Consider the following 22489-nt stretch of genomic DNA (forward strand, 5'->3'; position numbering starts at 1 on the left):
GGGTCTAAGACTGTGGTAATGAAGCATCAGCCCCAACCACCGATTGCAGTAACCTGCGACCAAAGGCCGCCTCTGCTGATGCAAATGAATCCGTCTTATAGTTCTTAATGAAGGCATTAGGTGTAGCCCAGGTGGCAGCCCTACAGATTTCCTGTAAGGATGCCTGAGCCACCCACACTGCGGAGGTTGACGCACTTCTAGTGGAATGCGCAGTGATCCTATGGTTGGCATTGTTTTTGGAGGGGCTGTGGCAGGAGCCTGCCTCTGGGAAAGGGCCTCCCTCTGCTGTATGCCTGCTGTAATGCCCTGTGAAATGGCACTGGCAATTAATTCATGAAAATTTGGCAAGAGCATCGGAGGTGCCAGCCTAGATGTGGTGCAACAGAGGTAGAGGGGAGAGAATCCAGTCTCTGGACCATAGGTGGCAGCGTAACACCACTGTCAGGCATAGAAACCAGAGGTTCCTGAGATGTCCCCCATATATTTGAGACATCAATTGGGAAAATAGGGTTAATAGGAGCCTCTCTATGAAGCCTGTCATCAGGAGACATCAGCAGGGAGAACTGACCTAGGGCCTGTTGAGGCCTATCAGTAGCCTGAGGAGAAGGAGCCATTTTGCTGGCTGCCCTCTTAGAATGCACTCCAATGCCTTGTCTTTCTGCTGCTCATACCGTGAGCTGGAGGCTTTTTTTTTGCTTTTTTTGACTTTGATGCAGCTTTTTCAGGCTTCTTTTTTGTGGAGATAGAACCCCTGCCTCCAGATGTGGAAGGCTGAGGGGAAGCTTGAGGCGCCAAGGCCACGTTGCCTGGTTGAGTGGCTTGTATCTGTTCAGGTCTCTCTTGCACTGCAGAAGCCTCAGAATTAATGGTGGCCGCCATTTTGGAAATTTTTGACAGCAGTTTAAAATGGCGATTCGCGCCCTTTTGCAATGGTCACGCAGCCCGCTTCTTGCAATCGGCAATGGAAGGTATTAATCAGCCTCTCTCTCGCCGCTGCGCTGTGCACGCTAGAAATCTTCGGCGCTCCCTTCTGGGTCGCTCCGCAGCCGTTTGGTGTATTTTAAAATTTGTTTCCTTTTCGTGAAGGAACTGCCGCGGTTCGCCGCTCAACTGGTTAACAGGAGCGGCGGAGCGTTTCCCAATAGTGACAAGCCTGCACAAGGAAGAAGGGCCGCACAGGGACGATCGCAGCCAGGAATGGTTCCCCAGCAAGGTTCAGAGACTGAGAAGGTGCAGGCGAGGCGAAATGGGCCCTTTACAGACAGTATGGTTACCTCAGGCACTGTCAGCCTTCGTGCCCTGAGAGGGCTTAGAAGCTCCAACCCACCAAAAGCTTGATCTCTGAGGACCTTAGTGCTGTCAGGTCTCTGTGCCACTGCTCTTTCAACAATTATTCAATTACTCACAATCCACAATGTACCAAGATCAAAAGATAGTAATTCAGATCGGAGATAAGCGATGACGCAGCCGTCCTCTTTGAAGGACTGAGTCGAAAGCTGGGTCTACCTAGCAACAGGGGCGGAGCTTAACAATGTTACCAGACTCAGTCCTCAATATGATTGAATGAAGGTTAACCCAGCCTGGATGCTGCCTCCATCACTAGGGAGAAAATCCCCCCCCAAAAAAAAACTCATATCTGGTTCTTCCATTCTCACTAATGTCTATTTCATATGCACCTGCAACAATATTAAAGGCACCCATTCATACTTTGGAACATACATTTTTGTCCCTCCATTAATAATTTCCTATTTACATTCATAGATTTCACTCACTTTATATGTTCATTCAAAAATGTTGCATACTTTTAATGTGTCTTAGTTTTCTGTCCTCCACCCCTGCTTTCATTTATCAATCCTTGCTGCCTTTTCTTTAAAATGTTTCTTTACAAATATATACACTGGAACTCCACAGAGGGAGAATACTATAGATAGTTTTATGGAGATGTGAAACACCTCATCTGCTTTAAATCTTCTTCCAGATTTTTTTTCCAAAAACTGACCACTGAAATTTATTGATTTATATGCCACCCACTTTCTAGAAATCCAGATGGTTTACATTAGCATTTAAGAATACATTTGCATGTAATATTTTCATAGTGATTTGAGAAGAACTTCATATACCTCCATTTATTTCTCACCAGCCCTATCCCTGAAGAAATAAACTTCATAAGCTTTTGGAACCATAGACATCACATAAGAACTATAATTCAGTTGGTACGTGTGCACACATGCATTCAAACCAAACTTCTTGATTCTGAGACTCTAAGTTTTGAACTACTTTTGATATGTCTAAATATCTCTCCATTTGCCTCTTACTCATTTGTCTGACAGAAACGGTCTTTCACATGTGCTCTGTATGAAATAACCCAAACCTAAGTCATTTCATATAGAAGTTTACTGGACATTTGCCCTCCTCACTATGGTGCTTATGCAAGCTGGTAATATAGTCTCCAAAATTGGGAACTGCAAGGACAGAAGAGGCTAAAGTTCAGATAGGTGGGGCAACATTCAGTAGCATGAAAATGGATTCCCATTTTCCTCACAGTACATTCTTGGGGAAAGCCTGGCTTTAATAAGCGCTGTCAGCTGTCAATTTCATAAGCAATAAATATCACTGCAGATTGAAAAGGATGTTTCTAATACCAAGTGGGAAGCAGGGAAAAAGGGGAGGAGATGGAAACTACAACTCTACTTTTCAGAGAGAATCTCTGAAAGAACTCACTTTCCTGTCCAAGAAGAAGATGCCATCTTGTTTTTATTTATTTTGGAAATGAAATCATCATGCCAGAGGTTTCATTTAAATAATAATAATTAAAATTTCCTGTTATTCCCAATGCAGATTTGTAGTAGGCGTGAAAGAAGATTTAGAAGTAAAATGTGGTACAGATCTTTTCTTGTGAACCTTGGCATCAATATACAGGAATATGCTCAGGAAATTTAGAAACCAGTAGCTGGTGGTAACAAATTATGTATGTTCCAGTTTGCATCAGAGAGAAATTCTAATTTAGTACTACAGTAAGCTTGTACATATGGTTTCATTCTCAAGGTAAAAATATAGCATGTCTAGAGAATTGTTGTTATTATGCTTTCATGGTCTTGTAGTATACTATCTCCATGCTGATTGTGGAAATGAAATTCACACATCTTCAAGTTCCTAGTCCGAAGACTGCGAAACACTAGAATAAGCAATACCTGTTTCAACAGTAGAAACTGTGAGAGAAATCTAGATGTCCTAGTGGGCCACCACTTAAAATTAAGCCAGCAATTGCTGCAGATGCCAAAAAAACCCAATGCAGGCCTGCATCCAGAGCCATGGTGGCACAGTGGTTGGAAAGAAGTATTGCAGGTTGACTGACTACCAGCGGTTCAATCCTGATTGACTCAAAGTTGACTCAGCCTTCTAGCCTTCCAAAGTAAGTAAAATGAAGACCAGACTGTGGGGAAAATATGCTGACTTTATAAACTGCTTAGAGAAGGCTGTAAAGCACTATGAAACAGTATTTAAGTCAAAGTGCTATTCCTAATAGAGTGATAGCATCAAGATCACAAGAAGTAATAATGTTAATCTACACTGCACATGATACACCAAAGATGTTGAGACACTAGAAAGAAAGCAGAGAAGAGCAACAGAGATGATAAAGTGTCTGGAGGCTAAACCGTATGATAATGGTTAAGGGAACGTCTAGCCTATAGAAGAGAAAGGTCATGGGTGACATGATAGGTGTCTTCCAGAACTAAAAGGGCTGTCACAGAGAAGAGAGAGGTCAACGTATTCTCCAAAGCACCTTAGGGAAGGACAAGAATGATTATTCTCAAACACGACATTTTGTGTTTAGTTATATTATGCAGACAACAGAGACCTACAATATAACAAATTGAAGTTCCACTAAAATCAACATATCAGGCCTGCAGCCATCTTTTTATTGGATCTTTGGCCTGCCACACTTTCTATTATTCTACTATGCATTTTCTATTGTGGGAAAATGGGAAGGGGGATTGTACGGAGTTAGATAATATGTAGCCATAACAAAATTCTTTCCAGAAAGCCAAGGTCATCCTTTGTCCTGACCGGAACTGGATAGGTGGAACTGCCACCATAGCAATGGAAGACTGAACCATGTGATGAACTTGCGGGTGTGGTGGCAAGATCTTGAACTTTCAACTGGGTGAGGAAAACCAGGAAGCTTTCAGATTCAGGTTTTCCCAGACCAACATGGCTCTCTTAATAAATTGGAACTTTGAGAAATATTTTGCCTTGGACTCTGATTTAATTTTGGATGATATTTGGAACCCTGACACAATATACATTTTGAATAAACTTTGTTTTAAATATTTCTTACATTCTGAAAAGATATATATTCATTATATATCTTCATTATGAAGGTGTATACAGGTAGTCCTGAACTTATGACCACAACTGAGCTCAGAATTTATGTTGCCAAGTGAGAAATTTGTTAAGTAAGTTTTGTCCCATTTTACGACTTTTCTTGACACATTTGTTAATTGTTAAATTAGTAATACGGTTGTTAAGTAAATCTGGCTGCCTCATTGACTTTGCATCAGAAAGTTGCCAAAGATCATCGCATGATCCCGGGACACTGCAACAGTCATAAATATGGACCAATTGTCAGACGTCCGAATGTAAATCACATGACCATGAGAATGCTACAACATTTATAAGGGTGAAAAATGGCCATGTCATTTTTTCAGTGTAATTTTTTTTCAGTGCCATCATAATTTCAAACAGTCACTAAAGGAACTGTTGTATGTCGAGGATTAACCGTATTATATTTTAGTATATTAACATATTTTACTGTTCAGTCTTTTTGTAACAAAAAATAGCTGAAATGTAAGCAGCCATTCTAAGAATACTTGTCATGCGTTTCTTTCTTATTTTCTCTGGAATGTGTACAAGGTAATTTGGCAAATTTTGGAATGGTGGATTTACCATGATTTGAACCAAACAAGATTGTAGGATTACCAGGCTATTATTCCATAATCTTTCTCATTCATTATCGCCCACGCCACTTTAAAAGAAGAGGGAGAGGAGAATGGACCAAAAATAAGGAAAAGCAGTTTAGCACCGTTAAAACAAAAGGAATGATCCCTGTCCCAGTCACTTGCAACCCTACAATTCCACCTTTCTTTGACAATTGAATATTTTTATTTTTAACAAGTAACACTTTACATGCTACATCCTGCTAATTCCATAAATCACTAGATTATGTTTACCGTATGCGCAGCTGCAGAAAGAGGTGTACGCTGAACTGGTGTCCTCCTGTGGCTACGATTGTCCCACAGCACAATTTGGCCAGAATAGGTTCCTCCAACAACTAGGTTTGGATGAAAGCGGGCAAAACAGACGGACATCACAGAAGACTAGAACAAATGAGAAAGTGTAGAAAATATGAAAAAAAATTAATTTTACGTCACTTTATTTTGTTTTAGTTATGAAAATGATTCAGATTTAATATCTGAGACAAACATTCCTTTGATGCCTAATTCATTGAAAAGTTTCAAAAATGTAATAGTGGAATGGTATGCTCCCTCCATTTTAAATTATTCACTTAATGTACCCACATCCAAAAAGGGCTATTTAGTTCCCAGCTTGTCTTCTTCTTTGTTAATATCTGTGATAATTTAGCTGTTTTGTTGCACCAGACATATACACATTTGTGTCAAAATATGATAAATAGCAAATTATTAGTGAACATAAATGGTTATTTTAGGGGGGGGGACTACTTCTACTGAATATTACAGATGTAAAATTAAGTTATGAAAAAGATCTATTCAGGGTGCTAGATCTTCAATGGCATAGTCAAACCATCACTGAATTTTGCAAATATCAACAAATGAAGTGCCTGTTGAGTTGACAAGAATTTAAATGACAGCTGATATAGGTAAAACCTCAAAGCTATCCATGGTAAAAGTACCTTAGGCAGAAGTTTTACTTCATGTGGGCTAGTCCCATGCAGTAAAACAATCATAAAATACCCAATACCCTCATATACCATTAGATGTTTCATGTATTAAATAACTATTTAGTATTTTACCATGTACTCAAATACCAAAAAAGGTGTCAAAAAAGCAATAGTTAGCATTATTTTCAGTGGATATTTTTTGTCATGCAATAAGTTGTAGAAATACTCAGCAGAGAGTCTTTAAACTTCAGCAGCAGTGTAATCTGCCATCCCATATTTGCAAATTATAGCAAATCCAAAACCAAAAACCAGATATGAAATATATCTTTTTACACTGAAGTTAGGAGGTACTGTTTTAATCAGATCGTATTTTTCATCACTAATGACAAATCTTGCATGAAGTGACAGCAGACAGATAATTTCAAATGTAATATCTGCGATACAGGATATATTTTATTTCCTTTTCCTTCACACACACACACACACACACACACACAGACAGACAGACAGATAGATAGACAGACAGACATAGACATATAAACTATACTGAAGAAAGTAGCAAGAATATTTCAACAAATCTAAACCATCTGAGATTTGTGTTCGTAACAGTTCAGGAGAAGGTGACTTCATAGGACAGGTTTTCCCCACCTCTGGGTTAAATGATACAAGACCATATAACATATACAATTTTCTGGTGTACAAAGCTGTTCAGCATTGATCTGATGCACTAAATGTAGAATGGAATATACAAAACCCTGAATAAAACCATGATTTGAAAAGGAACAAGCACTAGGTAATTATTTATTGATCTAGCACAACTGGCCCATGGAATTGGCTAATATCAACTGATTGCAATATGAACTTTTGAAAAATAATAGAATTATATACTTTTAAACAGTAATTCATAAGCTTCCCACTGGACTAAAATACCAGACCACATGGGATTGGTCTAGAATGAATGCTGCTCTCTGCTTTTTTTACACTGCTATATATCACTGAGTTTAGTAGGAACAGATCTGAAGACGCTCATTTTGTACAAGCTGAGGCTGTGCTGTGCTGTTTTAATTTGGTTAACTAATGCAAACCAGATTTGGATTAGTAGTGTCTCAACTCTTTAACCACAGATGAACACACTCATAACAGATAGCCATTTGCATTATGTTGGATAGGAAGCTGGACTCAGCGCCCACATCTGACAAACACATGTTGAGTGTGAAGTGGAAGCTTATATCAGTGTTTTCATATGTAGGGACGGCTCTCCGCCAAAAAGAAGAGTGCTAAATAAAAATTATACTAATATAAACAAGACTTGGGTTTGCATTTGTTGAAGTTCTTCAACAATATTGATGTTGTTCCCTGGATTATTTATTGTGTGATGAAATACTATTTCATTTGAGAACTGTGGAAATAGGAAGAGGTACAGAGAGAATATATTTATCTTCCAAGATTTCTCATTTCCAAATATTGACTTGTGAATTGGAATTGGGTGTTTGTAACATCCTCTCAGAAGAGCAGAAGATATGGCTGAAAGCAAACAAATGGATGGGAACTACAAAAAACTTCTGACACTGAAGGTTCAACCTGAATGCTTTCCTGAAGAATTGCAAATCTTTTTCTAATTCCCGAACATAGCATCTCCTCTTTTTTTTCCTTATGGGTCCAGTTTCTTCTTTTCTTCCCCTCAACTCCATCTAGTTTGTTCTTTCCCCACTTTCATTCTAATGAAGGGATCTAGAGCTCTCTTAAAAAGACTAAGTATTTTTTTCTTTCCTTTCTTATAAGGCCCAAAGTAAGTCCACAAACAACATTCAAAATCATTTGTCAGATTTGATTTTCTGAGTAGGTGTAAGGGAGGAAAAAAGCTGGACAATTGAAACATATCTAAATGAAACAAATTTCTCAAATCTAGTAAGTTAATAAATAAGTTATCATTCAAGTTATATTTACCACTGATATTAATTTATAACAATGGAAATTAAGATGCCACTTGATAGAATAAGATGATAGAATAATTGCTGCGCATAACTCATATCTACTGTAAATAGATGCATTGAACACACTGAATAAACTAATAAAGGAGACTATTTGTAACTTAGAGTTAAAATAAGGGTACTCGCTGAGTTTGCTTGTTTTCTTGCAGACATTTCATTACCCTAACTAGGTAACATTATCAGTGCTTGTAAGGAGTGCTGTTTGCTGTCAGTATACATTCTGGTGTCTTGTCTGTCTGTGTGGCTGGGGCAGTGTTAGGGATTCTTTGGTTAAGCTGAATATAAACTGACAGCAAATAGCACGCCTTACTAGCACTAATGATGTTACTTAGGGTAATGAAATGTCTGTAAAAAAACAAGCAAGCTCAGAGAACACCAAGGACCCCACAATGAATAGATCTCCCTAGATGTCTGCCTAGCATGTCAAAGTGGGATGATGTTCTATAGAAAAAGTGTTTCACTGGTGGCAACATTCGCCTCCATATTAGTTACTTTACAAATAAATATTGGATCAATTTGAAGAATGCTCCTCATTTCCAATTCAAATAGAAAACATTATGTATTAAAATACTTCAGGATTTTACAAACGTTACGTATTAGAATATTAGAATATCACAGAACTTTAGAAATGACAATTATAGCTCAGATTCTTCAGGTTACGATATATTTTGATTTTTAGCTTATATTTATAGATCCATAAATTCATATGAGATCATTACTTTCCCTCAAGCATCTTGTCAGCTATATGAAAAGATAGGATTACAGCTAGATTTGTACATTTCAAAGTATATAGTAAAATATCCTGTGAAATAAATTGTACTGAAAGGTCAATTTTTCTATAATCATCACAAAGAAGACAATTTGATTCTAAATAACAACATTACATAACAGAATTGATTGACGTTTCTTTTTTTAAAAAAAGTTTACTATCCATTAGGGAAATACCAAAAGTATTGACCAAAAGAAATACAGCATTTACTTTAGAAAAAAGCATCAACTTTTAAATAGTTAGGGAAGGATATTGCGGATTTTGTAGCTGGAAATTACTTGTGGTTTCAGAGGGAAAAGTGAGATTTTCCCCAATAAAAACAATTCATAGATTTTGAATATATATATATTTGTATTTGTGTATGCATATGCAAAAAATGGGAAATAAAAGAAAAGCAAACACTTCAAACCAAATGTAAAAATCCCATTTAATTAAAAAAAGGAAGTTTAGACTTTCATATGGCATGTGTTGACATCTATTCCTTTGATTTACAAGGATATGGACTGGAGGGGGCAGATTGCTCTATTCAAGAAAAATAATATGGGAAAGCAGGGCAATTTGACAGGAAAGAGTGTAGGCTGCCTTAACTTTAGTGCTTGTTAAAACATGAAGGATTAATGGTAAAAAGGGAGGGATGAATTGTGAATGTCTCCAGTAGAGGATCTTCAAAAATGTTTGGGGTTTCTAAGAATGTCTCATGCAACCACATGAAAAGAAAGCCAGCCATACAGCTCTCTAAATCCAAAACTGGTATAGCTCTACTCCTACCATCAAACCAACTGACTTGAAATAGAGCCACAAATTGAATTTATTTTTATTGAAAAAGTATTAAGTCCCTGAAAGAAAGAGAATGGTGCATCAGGAAATTCAGACAATTCAGAGCAACATTCATAATGCAGGTATGCAGACATGCTGCGATTCAAAGATTTGCCAATGTCTGCCTTTCCTAAAGAATTCTAATTCTAATTACTTGTTTACACGAAGTTTTCAAAAATGGGCTACCTGCATTATAAAGAAGGGAAAGAACAAATTTATCAAATACGTTACATTGAATTGCAGAGATCTAAGTGGATAATTTCTTACAATGGTAAAAAAGATTGGAAGGCTGAAATTTAGAATATGTAAGAGTAATTTTAAAAATGGAGAGGTCATTATTATAAAGAGTAGCCCAATACATTGACTGTCAGGACTACCATATTGCTCTTTGATGCAGGAGCTTTTTACAAATGCACTCTTACTTCGCTGCAGACTACCCTCATCACATCTGAGGGAAATAGACAAACAGGGAGGCTGGGTTAGGTATGTGTTGCGTTCTCCATTTCTTTGTTGCTATTCTTTGACAACTCCAGCATTTAATTCTGAGATGACTACTCCATAGCTGGTAGGGCCTGACCAATCCAGCAACATTTTTTGGCGGTCACAGACTGGTCAGAGTACACCATCAGACATATCTTCCTTGCCAAATTGTTGCAGTCTGTCATAAAGTTAGTTACCTAACAACTATTTATAAACTTCAAGCATTTTAAGATCTTAACAAGACTTGGAATATGGATCTTTCATTTCTGTCTCATTCATAAGTATATTCTTGGAGATAGACCCAAGGCCAGTTCCATTTTATAAGTGCAGATCCATATATAAGTCCAGTAAATAAATAAACAAATCAATTTTTAGCAAGAAATAAAGTGAACTATAGAACCATAAAGTGTAACTTTAGGATTACATTAGATTCCAGTTTTGTTTTTACTTGTCGTAAGCAGGAAATGATAATTACACCTATTTCTAAGGCGCATGGCATTACTCTAATGAAATATACATTTAAATACGCTTAAAAAGAGATTATTCTGATCTTTCATCTTATTTAATTAAATGCCAACGTCAGTGTTCCAAATATCATCCAAAATTAAATCAGAGTCCAAGGCAGAACTTTCCTCAAACTTCCAATTTATTAAGAGAGACATGTTGGCACATCTGTGGAAAACCCGAATCTGAAAACTTCCTGGGTTTCCCACCCAGTTGAAAGTTCATGATCTTGCCCCCACACCCACAAGTCCATCACATGGTCCAATCTTTCACTGCCATGCTGGCAATTCCACCCATCCAGTTCCAGTCAGGCTCAGAGGTGTAGAGACAAAAGATGACCTTGGGCTTCTAGAAAGTATTTTTTTTTATTTTGACAACAACACATTTTACTCCTTATTATTCCCCCTCCCAATTCCCCACTAATGAAGAAACATAGTAAAATAATGGAGAGTGTGGCAGGCCAAAGATTTTAAAAGGAACCGGCAGCAGGCCTGACAGCCACATGATCTAGAAAAAAAAATTAAAGTTCAATTTTGCAATAATTTATAACATGCTTTTATGCCCTGAAATCTACAGCCTGATTATTATTTTTTTAAAAAAAATATGATAATAAGAAACCTCTTTTTTTTTTCTTCCAAAAGGGCATACCACAATTTTCACTCTTCATTTTTGTCAAAAAACATTTGATTGAACTAAGCACCTAATGTTAAAAAGGTTAAGTACAACACAGGTAGCTACAAAAGAAGCTCTTCAGCTTGTCAAATAACACCGTTCTTCCCCTGTGAGACCACCCTCCCTCTAAATAAGAAGTAACTCAATCCCTATGTTAGTTTAGTTGTGTTTGGGCATCCTCCAAGTCAAGGAACGCAGCGTGATAAATCATAATGAATTATCTATCATAACGCACAAAATTTTCCTGTTAAATAGGCTCAAGTAAAATGCCTTTTACTTTGGGTTTACAGATCCTTTTTATTTTTAATTTTTCCCAGAGTATTGAAACATGGAAATCATAGAGCAAAATGTTCATTTAAACTCCTTTGCTCCTTTTTTTTAATCCTATGTATTGACATAGGATGTGTATTGACACATTCTATGTCAATACAATATTTTTCCGTCACTTCATATTCTCTATTAAAGTCAACAGCCCAATGAAGTGGACTGTTGTGACTATATATTAACAGGTTAGTAAAATCAGTCAAAATATTTGTTAAGAGGTTATCACTATGAAGGCCCTAATTGTGGAAATACATTCATTTATTTTGGCTCATTCTCAGCCCTACTTTACAGGATTGTTGGAATAAAAAGAGAGGGCTCTATGTATGCAATATTTAGCTGACAAAAAAGAGAAAGGAAGATGAGAAGAAGGAAGAAAGTATTGATCTAATAATAAAAATATTTAAGAGAATACTATAGCACCATTCGTTTTAGAAACAACAAATTTAGTATACTTCATTTTGAGCCCCACAGAAATATTGCTCTCAACTTTCAGAAAATTGAACTGGACATAAAAGACTGTCAAATTATGAAACAAATACAGGTACTCTTACAAGGTACTTAGCAACTGTTCAAAGTAACAATAGAAGCAATACCCCAATTGTAAATACCATGAAAAGGTATTTACAATTCCGGCCACCAAAGCTTTCCTTGACCATGTGACCACATTTGGTATGCTCAGCAACCAGCCACATTTGTGACAATAATAATATGACCACAATTTACAACATTTTGCCAAAGACCTGAGTTTATTTCTGGGTTTTGGCTAAAATGCCCCATAGCAAACAAAAGATTTGTTTAAAGACCACTGCATTCATTTAATGATCACAGTGATTCACTTAACAACTGCCACAAAAAGGCCATTAAATCAGGTTGGTCACATGATGACCCATTTTGTGACTATCACAACATGAGCAGATTCCATTACAGTCATACGTCAAGGACTACCTTTAGTTTACAAATTAAATGCAACTATTGCTGTCACCTGAATTCTAATTCATGCAAATCTGGTGGATTTTTAAGAGGTCATCAATTAAACTGAAAATTTAAAAGCAGACCCGAAGAAATCTAATACTAGATAAGCACATGTTTATCATGTTAAATTTACATTTCTTGCTTTGTTTTTAATTCATTAACATTTATAATTCTACACTTTATCACTTGGACACATTTTATAATTACAGTAATTCCTTCCTATCTTTTAATTTAAATGTTGCTTTTACAGTCGCCCAAAGCGTTCTCTTGCATTAATGCATCATTTATAAGTCATGTCAGTAACTAATTAGGCATAATCTGAAATTAATTGAACATTACACTGCTGTATTGATAGCTTGGGAAATAAGCTTATATAAGTTATGATAATAAAATAGCACAGACTATTCTATTGTGAGATATAATTAAATATGTAGTCATAAAACAAATATCAAAATTGCAAAAATCATTAAGGTGATAATTGGCAGGATACTATTTATCTCTGTTCCTGATATGTGCAACATTTGAGAGTGTTAGCCTTCAATTCCCTTGCCCAAACTTCAAAATAATTATAGTTCTACATATGTCTTCTACTTCCTTGTATGGCAAAAGCCCACATGGGACATTCTGTTGCCAATTTCTACTGATGCCAACTAAGAATGATGGGGGATGGTAAACACCACATGTGGCTTGTAGATTTGTCATCCAATCTCTAAAGGTTAGTTACTTTTATTTTATTTGTTGTTAAATTTAGGGAGAAAAAAACAGATGAAAGTAAGCAGAGAAAAGTAAACCTACAATTTTGTTAATGAATCCATATGTATCTTCACATATAGTGAAATCAGCAATGATGACTTATCTCAGTAGCTTTTGACAAAAACCTTATGTGAAATGTGACATCATCTTAGTATCTGAAGGAGCCTAGTTCCAATGTTTACAACACACTCCTACATAACATACTGTCCATATCCATAACAACCCCTACACTGCAAAAAGAACAAAAGATTATTAGTGTTCTTTTTAATTAAATTAATTAATAAATATGCTGCCCATCTCATGACCCAAAGAGACTCTTTATGAATGTGCTGCTGAGTATATGTTACAGTGAGTGGGATGGTCATGGCTGGGAATCCTGATGGCACCAAGAGTAATGAAGCTAAAATGTCTTAGGGTGCCCAGCTTCTCCTTCCAGGCCTGGTTAAAGAGGACAAAGGGAAGTTTTCCATCTTGGATCTTAAAAGGCTTGGATATAGGAATGGGGTTACTCTTTGGGGCTGAGATGGAGGCACACCATAATATAATTGTGGTGGCAGGCATAAGGAGATATAATAGAAGACAGGGAGTGGCCATTCTGGGGAATGTGGGACTGGTTTTGCATCCCAGTTCCTTGATCTCAGTGCCAATACCTTGTCAGGACATCTTCAATGACCCTGGCTTCTGGCTGCTGTTTATAAGTGCCAGATTGTTCTGTAATAAGGTCTCCCTCATTAGTAATTTAATAATTGATGAGAGGATTTACCTGGCACATATCATTAACACCTGGCTGAATCCAGCAGGTGGTGAAGCCCTTTCAGAGATATGCCCAGCTAGGTTTCAGGTGTGGCATCAACAAAGATTCTGGGGCAGGGTATGGTGCGGCAATTGTCACCTGAGAATCTCTCATGGCTTTGAGGAGAATGAGATCACTGGTCATCAAATGTTACAACCAGTTTATTAGTTTGGGCTCTACAGAGTAGTTGAAACTGTTGTTGTATCAATCTCTCTGCTACACTGAAATCTCTCTGCTTGAGCTACTTTGATCCATTTCTGATTTGGCAGTGAAGCTCTCCAGACTTGAGATCTTAGGGGAGTTCAAACTTTCCATTTCTAAGATTGAGGTCTTATGACTGTGACCTTATCCACCTGCTCATTAGATTCATGTTCTTCCTAGCTTATTAAATTAGCCCAGATGGTATTATCTGAGTGGGTTCTAGTAGTAATTAATTCTTCTCTGAGTGAGTAGGTGGTTGCTTTACATCTTAAAAGGTTTTGGTCCCCCCCTCCCCCAGAAGCCATCAGTTGTTCCTGCTATACTAGACAATATCTAGTCTACCTTTGGGGGAAGAAGGTGATTGGGAATTTGGTTGCTGAGCAGCTTCATAGATTTTGTTGAGATCTCTGAAGCTTGAGTATGGAACAGAAACAGCATTGGTTACACTTTTGGTTGGTCTTTCAAAAGAGCAGCATCCTAATCCTACTTGATCTCTTAGTGGGTTTCAATATCATTGGCCATGATATCCATCAGGATTGACTCAGAGGATTAAGGGTTGTCACAGGGTTCAGGGTTCTTTCTTATTCAGCATACATATGGCACTTGCTCATGCATTGCCATGGGGTGAAGTATCAGTATGCTGATGATACCCAATTATTCTATCTCTGGTGAATTAAGTGATGCTATGAGTATCTTATCCTGATGCTTAGAAGGTATGAGCATATGGATGGGGAAAATAAGTTTCAATTGAACCCTGGCAAGAATGAGTGGCTTTGGATTTTGAGACCTGACATTTCTGGATTATTCCATCTTTAGTGTTGGACTGGGTTACACTGCCCTATACAAACCTGACATGCATTCTCGAAGTCCTTTTAGACTTTATTCTCAATCACTCATATCCAGTTACCACCAGTTGGAATGTAATACACTCTAATGGTACTATCCTTGAAGAGTATCTGGAAGCTTGACCCAATGCAGAGTTGCAATGGTTGCCAGTTTACTTCTGGGTCAAATTTAAGATGTTGGCTTTGATTTTTAAAGCCATTCATGCTATGGGCTATCTTAGGGACTGTCTCTCCCCAATTACATCATTGCATTGCATTTGATCTGGCAGAGCTTTGGGTTCCATCTGTTAGGGACTTTGGTGGATCCCAGGAGGGAAGCCTTTCTTTTCTTTTTTTTAAAGTTTTAAATTTTATTTACAAACATGTAAAATACACACAAACAATATTTAGACATATACCACATTTACACAATACAATACAAAGAGGAACTTCCTGTTCTTTCTAATAGCAATTGCCAATCAATATCGCTCACCTTATATTGTTTCCCCTTCTATATTTCATTTGTATTTCACCATTCTTAACCCTCTTATCCTACTCCTCTGTCTGCTATATTGGCTGATTACCTCTAGTAAGTTTAAACCACTTGGATACATATATAATTCTCCTTAACTACTATTTTCGGGCTTTGCTGTCTTCCTTCATTGATCCTTGTTTCTTTCCTCCATCCACCTATACCAGCGATGGCGAACCTTTTTTGGCTCGCGTGCCACAAGTGGGGGGAGTGCGGGGGGGTCGTGTGCGGGCGTGCCGCACCCATAATGCAATGTGCGCCCCCCAGTGCGCATGCGCGTACAACGCGCGCCCCCCATTTTTACATGCTTTTTTCGCCCTCCCCAGGCTCCAGAGGCTTTATAGGAGCCTGGGGAGGACGAAAAGAGCCTCCCCCGCCCACCCGGAGGCCCTCCGGAGGCTTCAGGGAACGTCTGGATGCTTCCCTGAAGCCTTTGGAACAGTTAAAAGCATCCTCTGAGCAACCCGGAAGTGACTTCCGGGTTGCTCGGAGGGTCATTTTAAGCACTCCGAAGGCTTCAGGGAAGCCTCGGGACGGTCCCCGAACAGGCACCAGACGTGCGTCTCCATCGCCCGGGCCCGGATCGCCTCCGCCGCGCGGCGCCTCGGGCCTGGCGTCCTTGCGCCGCTCCGCCCAGCCTCGGCTCGCTCGCCAGGGCCCGGCCTTCACATCGCCGCCGCCGCCGCCAGGACGGGCTCGGCTGAAGGGAAGTCCGTCGGGCCTCGGCCGCACCGCCCTCGCCGCCGCCTCCTCTAGCTGCGCCATGCCAGGCAGGCTGCGCAGCCGCCTTGATCCCGGCCTCGGGCGGCCCCACACCGCATCGTGCTCAGCCCTGCGGGCGGCTCCGTCCTCGGAGCTCGGCTGCCTGCCGCCTTTCCCCTCCTTTGTCTCCCAGCCTTTCCCCGCCGCCGAGTTGCGACTATTGCCACTGCCGCCGCCGCCGTTCACGGGACCCGCCTCTCGCCCTCTTCCTCCGGTCGGCAGGTTCCGACTTGTTTGCTGCCTGCCGGGCCCCGGCGCCGCGTTCGAGCCGGAGGGGGAAAGGAGGAGAAGGAGAAGGAGGACAACAAAGCCCCCTTCGCTTTCCCCTTCCCCCTTCCCCTCCCTTTCAGCTTAACTCTTGCGACGCCCGCGCAAAGCCCCGAGGGGACGGATTCCTGTGCGGGACGCATGGCAGGAAGGCTATAGAGTCCCCCCTCCCTCCGCCGTCCGGACAGTCCCTAAAGCCTTCGGAACACTTCCGGTTTGCTCGGAGGGTGGTTTTAAGCGCTCCAAAGGCGTCAAGGAAGCTTCCGGACGTTCCCTGAAGCCTCTGGAGGGCCTCCGGGGGGGGCGGAGGAGGCTCTTTTCACCCTCCCCAGGCTCCTATAAAGCCTCTGGAGCCTGGGGAAGGCGAAAAATAGCTTTTAAAAAGGTGAACTCAGCTGGCCAGTGCGCGCATGTGCGCTGGCCAGCTGACAGGGCAGCGCCTCGTGTGCCCTGACAAATGGCTCCGCGTGCCACTTGTGGCACGTGTGCCATAGGTTTGCCATCACGGACCTATACCATTTATCCCATATCTGGTAGTATTCTGTTTCTTCTTTTCCCTGGATTTCTTTTGTTAATTTGTCCATTTCAGCACAGTCCATAACCTTTCTTATTATTTCATCTTCGCTTGGAATTAATTTGTTTTTCCATTTCTGGGCAAAGGCAATCCTTGCTGCTGTAATTATATGTAATATTAAATACTGAATTTATTTTTTATATTTCACAGTCATTATTCCTAATTAAAAAAAACTTCAAGTTTCCATTCTATTTTAATACCTGTTAGTACCTCTAGCCACTTTTTGATCCTTTTCCAAAAAAATTTAGCCTGCTCACAGGTCCACCATAAGTGGTAGTATGTTCCATGTATTGGTTCACATTTCCAGAATTTTGGGGACATATTTGTTAAGATTTTAGCTAACCTTGTTGGTGCCAGGTGCCATCTGTAAAACATTTTGTACTGATTTTCCTTGTATGCAACTGATAGTGTCATTTTTAAGTTTGTTCTCCAGAATTTTTCCCATTTATCCAATTCAATATTATAGCCAAAGTTCTGTGCCCATTTTATCATGTTCTTTCACAATTTCCTTTTAAATTTTATGCTTCAGAAAGCCTTTTTTTGCCATGGCACTTGCCATATGGAACATTCTGTTAATGTTCTGAAAGCTCCTCGAGATCTGATTATATCATTAGGTCAGAGATTTCAGCTAATGATACTTTAGAATGGGTCCATTGTCGTGCATTGTGGTGCATATTTTATTCTTCTGTACCAGGCAGTTGGTATTCTATAAGTGACTTTTATATTTTTAATAATATTGTTTTTCTATATTTATTATTTTGTTTATTGTTGTCTTTAACTAAACAACAAAGTCATAGTTTGAATATCAGCATGGTCTCCATTTTTAGTTTGGAATCTTCTATTGTTCATAGGAAAAATAGGGTACACTTGACCTGAATTTTTTAATATATTAGTATAATATTTCTCTGTACTCAAAGAACAAACATTCTGGGACATGAACATCTGAGGGAATTTAGGAAAATGTGTCTTCAGAAGCACCTTCTTGATATAATCCTAGTTTAATTCCATAAGCAGATCATACACATACTAGCATGTTTCCTAACAAAACATAATATAATTGGAAATGCTTACTGTAGAAAAGTAAATGCCCTTAGAACAGGGGTGTAAAATTCTATTTCATTGAGGGCCATATCAAGATTGTGTTTGACCTTGGGGGCTGGGAGGGGGGCATGGTCAGGGTAGGAGTGGCCAGGGTGGGCATGGCCAGCTTGACATCTCTTGTTTCAGGGCCACCTGTACTGGCCAAGTGCTAAGGCAGGACTTCCCTCAGACCCACCCTCACTCTCATTATAATCTTTCTTTCTTTCTTTCTTTCTTCCTTCCTTCCTTCCTCCCTCCCTCCCTCCCTCCCTCCTTCCTCCTGATGAAGCATTCTAGAAAATGAAAAGGTGAAGACTACTGTGTGAGTTTGAATTAGTAACTTCCCTAATAATAGAATTTGGACTTCTTCCTGTATGGTTACCACCACATTCAGCTGTAGCATCTTGCTTAGATTTCAATTCTGTATTGATTTTCTTGCTAGGAAGTTAAAGCCCACCGAGGCTTACTTCTGAGTAAGCATATATAGGACTGCACTGCACATTGGACACATGGATCTGATTAAGAATCTGGAGCGCTCTCATGGCAACTGTAACAGCCTCCAGGATTATCTAGTGCTGATTTAATTGGAAGTAACCACAAAGAAAGCATCAACGAGATGGAAGAGTCAAACAGGAAGTATTGAGCAGCAGGGCAGAAGGATGAAGCAAAGGAAAGTCTAGTACATACAAGATGATTTATTTACTACTTGGTTATCATAGTCCTTAATATATTTTATCATAATTGCAGCAAAATATTTCACACCTATGCAATAAAAATATATCTGGACTACAGAGCAAATATGTGCATCTTATCCCTCTTTTACAAGGTTTTGAAGGCTTGGGGTGACTAAGAATAAGTGAATTAAACATTGCAAGACTAATATCATTCTTGTTCATTTTTACTGTTATTTTTAATTATTGCACATTACCTAGAGTCTCAATTAACTGGGAAGGTAAATTGACAGAATTTCAACAAAAGAGTCAAGGTTTTCAAGACATGCACTATATGTGTTAGGCAAATATACAGGGAAGATTATAGGAGAACAGGTAGTTCTTGATTTAAAACAGTTCATTTTAGTGACTAGAACTGAAAAAAGTGACTTATGATCATTTTTCACAGTTACAACCTTTGTAGCATCCCCATGATCATATGATCAAAATTCAGATATTGGCAGCTAGATCATATTTATGACTATTGTTGTGCCCCAAGATCATGAGATCACTTTTTGCAACCTTTTGACAAACAAAGTCTATGGGGAAGCCAGCTTCACTTAACAACATGTTATTAACTTATCAACTATAGTGGTTCACTTAACAGCTGTGGCAAAAAAGATTGTAAAATGGGGCATAATTCACTTAACAAATGACTTAACCAAAATTTTGGGCTCAATTGTGGTCATAAATTGAGGACTACCTGTACTGCCATGGTGATGGTTCCTAGACTATTTAGGAAACTGCATTAAGTCTTAGAGCCAAACATGAATACTTATTATTTATAAAATATACAATACAACAGCAGAGTTGGAAGGGATCTTGGAGGTCTTCTAACCCTCTACTTAGGCAGGAAACCCTATACCGTTTCAGACAAATGGCTATCCAACATCTTCTTAAAGACTTCCAGTATTGGGGCATTCACAACTTCTGGAGGCAAGTAGTTCCACTGATTAATTGTTCTAACTGTCAGGAAGTTTATCCTCAGTTCTAAGTTGCTTCTCTCTGCTTTCCACCCATTGCTTCTTGTTCTACCCTCAGGTGCCTTGGAAAATAGTTTGACTCCCTCTTCTTTATGGCAACCCCTGAGATATTGGAACACTGATATCATGTCTCCCCTAGTCCTTCTTTCTATTAAACTAGACATACCCAGTTCCTGCAACCGTTCTTCATATGTTTTAGTCTCCAGGCCCCTAATCATCTTTGCTGATTTTCTCTGCACGCTTTCTAGAGTCTCCACATCTTTTCTACATTGTGGTGACCAAAACTGAATGCAGTATTCCAAGTGTGGCCTTACCAAGGCATTATAAAGTGGTATTAACACTTCATGTGATCTTGATTCTATCCCTCTGTTGATGTAGCCTAGAACTGTGTTGGCTTTTTTGGCAGCTGCTGCACACTGCTGGCTCAAATTTAAATGGTTGTCCACTAGGACTCCAAGATCCCTTTCACAGTTACTACTGTTGAGCAAGATACCACCTATACTGTACCTGTGCATTTCGTTTTTGTTGCCCAAATGTAGAACCTTACTCTTTTCACCATTGAATTTCATTTTATTAGATAGTGCCCAATGTTCAAGTTTGTCAAGATCCTTCTGTATCTTTAGCCTATCTTCTGGAGTGTTGGCTATTCCTGCCAGCTTGGTGTCATCTGCAGATTTGATGAGTTCCCCATCCAAATCATTGATGAAGATGTTGAAGAGTACTGGGCCCAAAACAGAGCCTTGGGGTACTCCACTGCATACCTCCCTCCATGTAGATGCAGTTTCATTGAGGACTACATGTTGAGTGTGGTTGGTCAGCCAGTTACGAATCCATCTGGTGGTGATGCTGTCCAACCCACATTCTTCTACTTTATCTAGTAGTAGGTTATGGTCTACCTTATCAAATGCCTTACTGAAGTCCAAGTAAACTATATTGATGGCATTCCTCTGGTCCACTAATTTTGTCACTTTGTCAAAGAATGCAATAAGATTAGTCTGGCATGATCTGTTTTTGACAAACCCATGTTGGCTTTTGGCTATTACTTTGTTTGCTTCTAGGTGTTCATTAATTCGTTGCTTGATTATCTTTTCCAGAATCTTTCCTGGTATTGAGATCAGGCTGACAGGTCTGTAGTTTCCTGGATCTGTTTTTTTCCCCTTTTTTCAAGATGGGAACCACATCAGCTCTTTTCCAGTCCTCTGGTAGTTCCCCAGTGCTCCAGGAGCTCTGGAAGATATAGTTCAGTGGTTCTGAGATCTCGTCTGCCAGTTCCTTCAGAACCCTGGGGTATAATCCATCTGGTCCTGGTGATTTGAACTCGTCTAGGGTAGACAGGTGCTCACTTACCATTTTCTTCCCTATTTCAACTTGTGTTCCTAATCTGATTTTTGTGGTGCTGTTTTTGATAGGTTGGACTATTTTATCCCTTTGTGTAAAGACAGATGCAAAACATGAGTTAAATAGTTCTGCTTTCTCCCTGTTGCTTGTCACCTTCTTGCCACTTTCTCCCAGCAATGGACCAATTGTTTCCTTAACCTTTTTCTTGTTTTTAACTTGTTGGAAGAAGCTCTTTTTGTTATTTTTTACTTTTGTGGAAAGCCCTTCTTCATTGTGAGCCTTAGCTTTCCTCACTTCATCTTTACATGTTCGGGGTATTTGCTGATATTCTGCCTTAGTTATGTCTTCCCCTTTCCATTTTTTGTACTTATATTTTTTGTCTTTCAATTTGTCAGAGAATTCTTTATGCAGCCATGCTGGTTTCTTTTGGGAGCTGTTATTTTTCTTCTTCATTGGTATTGTGATAGACTGGGCTTTTGTAATCTCATTTTTCAAAATTTCCCAAGCTTCCTGAGTTGTTTTCCCCTTGAGGATTCTCATCCATGGAATTTTTTCCAAGCTCTCTCTAAGTTTATTGAAATTAGTTCTCTTAAAGTCCAAGATTCTAGTTTCACTTTGTTCTACTACTTGTGTTTGCATAATGTTGAATTCCAATATTGCATGGTCACTTGCCCCCAGGATATATTGCCCCCATATATCTGCTAGGTCCGTGATGGCGAACCTATGGCACGCGTGCCACAAGTGGCACGCGGAGCCATTTGTCAGGGCACGCGAGGCGCTGCCCTGTCAGCCGAGTTCACCTTTTTAAAAGCTATTTTTCGCCTTCCCCAGGCTCCAGAGGCTTTATAGGAGCCTGGGGAGGGCGAAAAGAGCCCCCCCCCTCCCCCTGGAGGCTTCAGGGACCATCCCTGAAGCCTTCGGAACGCTTAAAACCACCCTCCGAGCAAACCGGAAGTGACTTCCGGGTTGCTCGGAGGGTGGTTTTAAGCACTCCAAAGGCTTCAGGGAAGCCTCCGGACAGTCCCTGAAGCCTCCGGAGGGCCTTCGGGGGGTCGGGGGAGGCTCTTTTCGCCCTCCCCAGGCTCCTATAAAGCCCCTGGAGCCTGGGGAGGGCAAAAAAACCATGTAAAAATGGGGGGGTCGCACATTGTGCGGCATGCGCACTGGGGGGGTCACGTGTTGCATTATGGGTGCGGCACGCCCGCACTCGACCCCCCTGCGCTC

The 22489-nt window shown here is 39.7% G+C and overlaps 1 protein-coding gene across 2 annotated transcripts in view; it reads right to left on the bottom strand.

Annotated features, from left to right (window-relative positions):
• Positions 1-22489, bottom strand: part of DYNC1I1 (dynein cytoplasmic 1 intermediate chain 1) — a 215259-nt gene that overhangs the window by 69314 nt on the left and 123456 nt on the right. For both annotated transcript variants that reach the window (XM_081932257.1, XM_081932256.1), the window contains exon 10: positions 5232-5378. In XM_081932257.1, the coding sequence (XP_081788383.1) occupies positions 5232-5378 (147 nt within the window). The remainder of the gene's footprint in view (positions 1-5231; positions 5379-22489) is intronic.

This window comes from Natrix helvetica, assembly GCF_964273705.1.
Source record: "Natrix helvetica genome assembly, chromosome: Z".
In the NCBI taxonomy this organism is placed as follows: domain Eukaryota; kingdom Metazoa; phylum Chordata; class Lepidosauria; order Squamata; family Natricidae; genus Natrix; species Natrix helvetica.